The 8363-nt window shown below is 41.6% G+C and overlaps 1 protein-coding gene across 1 annotated transcript in view; it reads right to left on the bottom strand.

The window, feature by feature from the left end:
- Positions 1-112: 112 nt before the first annotated feature.
- The window catches only part of ctps1b (CTP synthase 1b), a 33297-nt gene continuing 25046 nt past the window's right edge, over positions 113-8363 (bottom strand). The window contains exons 11-18 of the mRNA XM_021596594.2: positions 2264-2358; positions 2001-2063; positions 1822-1865; positions 1633-1729; positions 1499-1554; positions 1229-1325; positions 860-1004; positions 113-636 (exon numbers count right to left, since the gene is read on the bottom strand). Coding sequence (XP_021452269.1) covers positions 570-636; positions 860-1004; positions 1229-1325; positions 1499-1554; positions 1633-1729; positions 1822-1865; positions 2001-2063; positions 2264-2358 — 664 coding nt within the window. The 3' untranslated portion in view covers positions 113-569. The remainder of the gene's footprint in view (positions 637-859; positions 1005-1228; positions 1326-1498; positions 1555-1632; positions 1730-1821; positions 1866-2000; positions 2064-2263; positions 2359-8363) is intronic.

Genomic DNA, 8363 nt, shown 5'->3' with positions numbered 1-8363 from the left:
ATCAAAGCTGATCTCAAACAATTATAAAAGTGAAATAAATTCAAGGTTTTCTTTCTGTTATAAACAAAAAATGTGAAGGATGATATTGAAATAGTGCAGAATGGAAGATGGATCAAATTCACACCAACTTTTTATTTTCATCTTCCATTCATTAGTGCATCACTGTTTTATTCAATAACACCTCGCTGGGTGTTTTTTTCTGAGGGAAATTGACAAACACATACATCTCTTACTACATTTACATATTATCAAACTGTATTCACACTGTTGTTTCTTAGTGTTCTTGGACAAAGTTTCACTTTGAAGAATACCATTTAAAAAAGGGGGGCATTGTAATGCCGATATGTTGCATTCAATTGTTCAATTCAATTGTTTAAAAATCTAGCCATTTTAGTTTCCTGCATCATTTCAGAGAGCTACTTTTCTCAGTAACGAGACCTTCCGTTGGGTGACAGAAAAAAGTATTTATTGTCAGGTAGATGAGCGGAGGCTGTGTATTGAGTTTGAAAAGATGAGGTGAACTATAACATTAGTACCAGCATCAACAGAGTAACAGGTGCATGTAACTCCTAGAATTTCAGTTCAGCGATCTCAGAGTCTGGAGAGCTGCTGTCGCTGCGGTCACTGTATGTGTCTCTGTAACACAAGGGACAGAGTTATATACATCCATAATACTTTTTCAGGATGATATGATAAGTCAGAGATATAAACTAGGTATAGCATTACAAAAATCCAAAACTGTCCGGGTAACTTTTTTCCATTCCCCTTTACGCCAGACCAAATGCCACTCATCTTGCTTGCCTCCATCTGATGGATTAAAAGGAAATGATGAGAAATACAATGATCTGCGTGGTCTTACCGTGGTGAGAGGCGACAACCTTTCTGTAGGTAGCTCTGGAGTTTCCCTGCTGCAGCCAGCAGGAGGCCAAAGTAGGGGGGTGAGGGCTTGATGGGACGAGAAGTGAACTCTGGGTGGTACTGCACTCCAACAAAATAGGCATGATCTGAAACAACACAGGTGGGAAGATGATCAGTTTGAGATGGATACTACGGACGGTTGGCGTAGCTACAACTGTCATTACATTTGATACCCCTACAAATTGTGTTACATTTTTTTGTTCAATTCATTCAAGAAAGTACTTTATGAAGTGATAACGCACTATTTAACAATAACATTTCCAAGAGCCAGACAGTGGAAAACACTGAAATGTCTCCATGGTTAACTCACCATCCAGCTCAATGACCTCCATCCTCTCTCCCTCTACGTCTTGGCCGACAAAATGGAAGCCCCTCTCCTCAAAGTGGTGCTTCAGCTCAGGGTTCACCTAAGAGGACAGAGAGCTCCCATCAATTCATCCTATCCACACTTAGAATGTAATACATGTAACACTTCAAATGGATTGTCAAATGGATTGTCTTCCAAGTAACATATGATGTAAAATGTACTTTAAAAATGTAACGCAAATATACACATCAAGACTCGATTCAGCTCTACTACCTCAAAACGGTGACGATGCCTCTCGTCAACATATTCAGCATCACCATACAGCTTTCCTGAAAAATAAATACTGAATATTATCAACCATTATAACACAACAAACCCTATGTTGGTTTGGCAAGATTAGCACTCACTCAAAATGCTGGTGTTGGATTTGAAGATGGTCCGCCTCTTCCCCAACCTCATAGTCCCACCCATCTGCCCAGGGTTGTGTTCTGGCATGTCAATCACCTGTCAAAAAAGGACCAGAATATCACAATGTTTGTGAGCCAAAACTCAGTGAGAAGTGACAGAGAAGGACATGATTACTATGGCACACCTACCACTGGGTGTTTAGATTCTGGATGGAATTCAGTAGAGTTGGCATCTGTTATAAAAAAAAAAAGAAATACGTATTTCAGTTCCATTCTAAGGTTTGAGAGTTGAACATTTAACTTATGAACATTCTGGAATTACGCAACATACACCTCAAGGATATAACGATTACTGATTCAAATATTACCTTGCCAGCCAAGAACATTGCGGGCAAATTCACACACTGCCAACTGCATGCCCAAACATACCCCTGCAACAAGACAATTGGGATTAAATGTGTGCAATAAAAAAAAGTCAGGCTGAACTAGTCTGATCAGAAGTTCTGATGGAACTATAAAGAGTGACATACAGAATATCATTTCCATTTAACAAAACATGCTAAACTGACGCATGATACATGGCAATACTATTGATTCATTTGTATTTCATTAATGCTTAAATACATCTTACCTAAAAATGGCTTTTTCTTTTTCCTTGCCCAGCTGATAGCCTGGATTTTCCCCTCTGTCCCCCGTACACCGAAGCCTCCAGGTACCAAGACACCACTGTATGTATGAGACAACATTGATCCTTCACTGACAGGAGAACACAGCTCCCTTGGCTTAGGGTTACAATTACACAGAATTTTTTTTAATTCACAATGCTCATGTAAATGCTGTTGGATTTATGGTGTCAAGCAGCCTATTATATTGAGTTGCGCCCCCCTCCTTTTGCCCTCAGAATAGTCTCAATTCGTCAGGGCATGGACTCTACAAGGTGTCGAAAGCTTTCTAAAGGGAACACAACACATGTAGACCTTACAGTGAAATGCTTACTTACGAACCCTTAACCAACAACACAGTTAAGAAAAAAGTTGGCTGGGTGTCCTTTGGGTGGACCATTCTTGATACACACAGGAAACTTTGGAGCATGAAAAAACCAGCAGAGTTGCAGTTCTTGACACAAACCAGTATGTCAGGCACCTACTACCATACCCTGTTCAAAAGGCACTTACATATTTTGTCTTGCCCATTCATACTGTTAAGTTCTCATATTTTTTGAGTAAATCACTCACGGACACTAAAGAAGCTTGACCAAGTTTAATTCTTCCCAAAGGGTCGACACAGCTGTATTCAGACCAAGAAATGGCTTCCCCCGAGGTGATATTCATACCCCACTTTGGGTGGAGTCTCCTCCTCATCTCTAAACATTGCATCATTCTTGCTAAGCAGGGAACTAAGTGATACGAGCCTTCAGTGGTTTCTCCCCTTATCAATACCGTCACATGCAATTGTTTTCCCTGCAGTCAGCCCCTCAGCAGCTACATTATGGCACCCCTCATCTCATGTCTCTTCTGTAACTAATGTTCCTATACTCTGAGTATAACAATGTTCAAAGTTTACTCCAGAATCCAACAGTCCCTCTTTTTGAACAATGGCGTCCTACTGTTCAATTGACATAAACTTGGAAATTACTTATAATTGAACAAACAATGCTAAAAAAAAACATGAATCTAAAATAAAAGATAATACATGATTAGATATGAACGAACAATGATAAAACAAACTCCACCGTGAGGTTTACAAACTCAGAGACTTATGGCCTCTGTTCTATGACCACACCATACACAATTTTATTTCCATCTCTCATCACACAACAAAATGCCATTCCAGCTGAATCTGCTGTCTTGTTCCATGTCAGATGGAACGCTTATTCTGTGTGTCACTCTTTACAGTTCCATCAGAAATTCTGATCAGACTCGAATCACAAATATGATGACTTGCAACTCGACTGACTTTAACACCAATGACTCATGACTTGGACTTGAGCCTTATGACTCGACCTGACTTGATATCCTCCCCAAGCCGAAATATAAAAAATTATGCTATTAAAAAAAGTGTGCAACGCATCAACTCTTCATTTAACGGATTACAGTTTGAATCGGACAGCAGCCAATCAAATTGTGCGTGGCAGTGCAGAGGAACGTCAGCGGGTGAATTCAGATGGAGCCCTTGGAAAGATGATACCCCAAATTATTATGTTCAGATATAAAGACCTGCTGTATCAACAAAAAACGGATTGCAACTTGCAAAACATGCGGGAAGAAAATTAAAGACGGAGGCGCAACAATTTCCAACTTTGTTCGACATTTGAAGCTGCACGAAGAACGGTAAGTCGTGGCTAATATAGCCGACAGCTATCCATCACACGAGGTTGTGTGTTTATCCTCTCTGGCGCAGGCGATCCGCTAGCAACCTACCTCGACAACATCCGGTGAAATTGCAGAACGCCAAATTCAAAATTACAGAAATAGTCATAATAAACATAAAAATACAAGTGATATACATAGGCTTAAAGATTAACTTCTTGTTAATCCAGCTGCTTTGTCAGATTTCAAAAGGGCTTTACGGCGAAAGCATACTATGCGATTATCTGAAGACAGATCCCCGCTTACAAAAGCATACAAACATTTTCCAAGTAGAGGAAAAGTAGAGGAGTAGAGGCGTCACGAAAGTCAGAAATAGCGATAAAATGAATCACTTACCTTTGAAGATCTTCATCTGGTTGCAGTCACAAGAGTACCAGCTACACAATAAATGTTTGTTTTGTTCAAAAACGTCCCTCTTTATATCCCAAAAACTCTGTTTTGTTGGCGCGTTTTGTTCAGTAATCCACTGGCTCAATGGCAATCAAAACATGCAGACGAATACATCCTAACACCGCCCTGTGCAACTGGGTACTGGACTTCCTGACGGGCCGCCCCCAGGTGGGGAGGGTAGGCAACAACATCTCCACCCCGCTGATCCTCAACACTGGGGCCCCACAAGGGTGCGTTCTGAGCCCTCTCCTGTACTCCCTGTTCACCCACGACTGCGTGGCCACGCACACCTCCAACTCAATCATCAAGTTTGCGGACGACACAACAGTGGTAGGCTTGATTACCAACAACGACGAGACGGCCTACAGGGAGGAGGTGAGGGCCCTCGGAGTGTGGTGTCAGGAAAATAACCTCACACTCAACGTCAACAAAACTAAGGAGATGATTGTGGACTTCAGGAAACAGCAGAGGGAACACCCCCCTATCCACATCGATGGAACAGTAGTGGAGAGGGTAGAAAGTTTTAAGTTCCTCGGCATACACATCACAGACAAACCGAATTGGTCCACTCACACAGACAGCATCGTGAAGAAGGCGCAGCAGCGCCTCTTCAACCTCAGGAGGCTGAAGAAATTCAGTTTGTCACCAAAAGCACTCACAAACTTCTACAGATGCACAATCGAGAGCATCCTGGCGGGCTGTATCACCGCCTGGTACGGCAACTGCTCCGCCCACAACCGTATGGCTCTCCAGAGGGTAGTGAGGTCTGCACAACGCATCACCGGGGGCAAACTATCTGCCCTCCAGGACACCTACACCACCCGATGTTACAGGAAGGCCATAAAGATCATCAAGGACATCAACCACCCGAGCCACTGCCTGTTCACCCTGCTATCATCCAGAAGGCGAGGTCAGTACAGGTGCATCAAAGCTGGGACCGAGAGACTGAAAAACAGCTTCTATCTCAAGGCCATCAGACTGTTAAACAGCCACCACTAACATTGAGTATATCAATATATCACTAGCCACTTTAAACAATGCTACCTTATATAATGTTACTTACCCTACATTATTCATCTCATATGCATACGTATATACTGTACTCTATATCATCGACTGCATCCTTATGTAATACATGTATCACTAGCCACTTTAACTATGCCACTTTGTTTACATACTCACCTCATGTATATACTGTACTCGATACCATCTACTGTATCCTGCCTATGCTGCTCTGTACCATCACTCATTCATATATCCTTATGTACATATTCTTATCCCCTTACACTGTGTATAAGACAGTAGTTTTGGAATTGTTAGTTAGATTACTTGTTGGTTATTACTGCATTGTCGGAATTAGAAGCACAAGCATTTCGCTACACTCGCATTAACATCTGCTAACCATGTGTATGTGACAAATAAAAATAGATTTGATTTGATTTTAACAGTACTGGTAAAGTTTGTCGAAACATGTCAAGCGATGTTTATAATTAATCCTCAGGTTGCCAATTGTATAAATAATCGATAATATTTCAACCGGACAATAACGTATTCAATAGAAAGGAAAAACATTGAAGGGCGCGCACTCGATCACGCACGCAAACCAGCACTAAATGATTCTACAGTCTACTGACAGAAAGGTCTCATTCTTCTTCATTTTTCAGAAAACAAGCCTGAAACAATGTCTAAAGACTGTTGACATCTAGTGGAAGCCATAAGAACTGCAATCTGGGTCCTAACCCATTAGATACTCAATAGGCATTCAATTGAAAACTACCCACATCAAAAAAATCCCACTTCCTGGATGGATATTCCTCAGGTCTTCGCCTGCCATATCAGTTCTGTTATACTCACAGACATTATTTTAACAGTTTTGGAAACTTTAGAGTGTTTTCTATCCAAATCTACCATTATATGCATATCCTAGCCTCTGGGCCTGAGTAACAGGCAGTTTACTTTGGGCACGTTTCTCATCCAGACGTCGAAACACTGCCCCCAAGCCATAAGAAGTTATGAGTGTGTGTAACTTGTTTGTTTCATGGGTTTCTTTTAGCTGGCTTGTGATGTCTGGAGCCTGTATTGTTATGTGCGCTCCTCACTGCTCGCCTAGATTAGACTTGCAGATTGACTCGCCACCACGCTGTTTGGAGCTGGAAAAGATAAAAAAAGATCAAAGCACATTTGTGGCAGAGTGCCTCCTAGAATGGTTGTGTACTCTTCCTAACCTGCTGATTACGGCGAGTGCTTAAACCTCTGATTGTGTTTATGCTTCACACAAATCCCACCATCCTTCTCTCTGCTGTCCTCCGCAGTTTTGAGCTTTCTCCATTGATAATGAATGAAGAACAGTGGCTTATTTCATCTGAGACACCGCATTTAGATACAGTTTTCCAGAAAGAAATGCAATATATAGATCTGTTCTCGATTCTACACGGCAAAGGCTGTTGTAGGTGATGTATTTCTATGTGAATTGCCATGTTGGATGGCCAGCAGATACTCTGCTGCTTAATTCATCTACAGGAGAGCAACCACCCCACACAACCTGACCCAGCCTACCATGCCTCTCCCGCTGTCACAGAGAGAGAGGGTCTTTCTCATGGCTAACCATGTATTTCCAAGGAAATATAACATTTATTTGGAAAGTAATAAATATAGATATTTTTTAAAAGCATTCATGATTTGCGTAAATGTAATATACTAACTAACTATTACTCTTGTTAAAAATATGAAATTGTATTTGCCAAAAAGTTCTATTTTGGTTTCATCTGACCATATGACATTCCCCCAATCTTCTTCTGGATAATCCAAATGCTCTCTAGCAAACTTCAGAGGGGCCTGGACATGTACTGGCTTAAGCAGGGGGACACGTCTGGCACTGCAGGATTTGAGTCCCTGGCGGCGTAGTGTGTTACTGATGGTAGGCTTTGTTACTTTGGTCCCAGCTCTCTGCAGGTCATTCACTAGGTCCCCCCGTGTGGTTCTGGGATTTTTGCTCACCGTTCTTGTAATCATTTTGACCCCACAGGGTGAGATCTTGCGTGGAGCCCCAGATCGAGGGAGATTATCAGTGGTCTTGTATGTCTTCCATTTCCTAATAATTGCTCCCACAGTTGATTTCTTCAAACCATGCTGCTTACCTATTGCAGATTCAGTCTTCCCAGCCTGGTGCAGATCTACAATTTTGTTTCTGGTGTCCTTTGACAGCTCTTTGGTCTTGGCCATAGTGGAGTTTGGAGTGTGACTGTTTGAGGTTGTGGACAGGTGTCTTTTATACTGATAAGTTCAAACAGGTGCCATTAATACAGGTAATGAGTGGAGGACAGAGGAGCCTCTTAAAGAAGAAGTTACAGGTCTGTGAGAGCAAGAAATCTTGCTTGTTTGTTGGTGGCCAAATACTTATTTTCCACCATAATTTGCAAATAAATTCATTAAAATCCTACAATGTGATTTTCTGGATTTTTTTTCTCATTTTGTCTGTCATAGTTGAAGTGTACCTATAATGAAAATTACAGGTCTCTCATCTTTTTAAGTAGGAGAACTTGCACAATTGATGGCTGACTAAATACTTTTTTGCCCCACTCTAACTTTTACCTGTCACATTTTATGGCCCTTGATAACGTCCCGATTTTAATATCCAAGTAGATACATACGTTTCTCCCACGTACATGAGTCTCTCACCTGAACCGCTCTCTCTCTCCACGCTCACTCCACACGCGCTCTCAGCACTACGGCCCCGGTTTATGGTTCGGACTCAGGAGTGTTAAAAGTCACGCCTTTGTCGCTCTTTCTTCAGACGGTTAGGGAGGGTTTTGAGGTTCGCACACACTGTTTGTGGCCAAATTATTCCCACCATGCATTAAGGCACGGTATGACGTCACCTTCCATGATAACCTCAAAAAAGCACAGATCAAAACAACAGTTTAGTTAATTTAATTTCTGTTTCAGGAAATCCAGACAAGCATTTCTTAATAA

Source organism: Oncorhynchus mykiss, chromosome 3, assembly GCF_013265735.2.
Source record: "Oncorhynchus mykiss isolate Arlee chromosome 3, USDA_OmykA_1.1, whole genome shotgun sequence".
Lineage (NCBI taxonomy): Eukaryota > Metazoa > Chordata > Actinopteri > Salmoniformes > Salmonidae > Oncorhynchus > Oncorhynchus mykiss.
The sequence above is the reverse complement of the archived record's forward strand: the minus strand, read 5'-3'. Positions and strand labels throughout refer to the sequence as shown.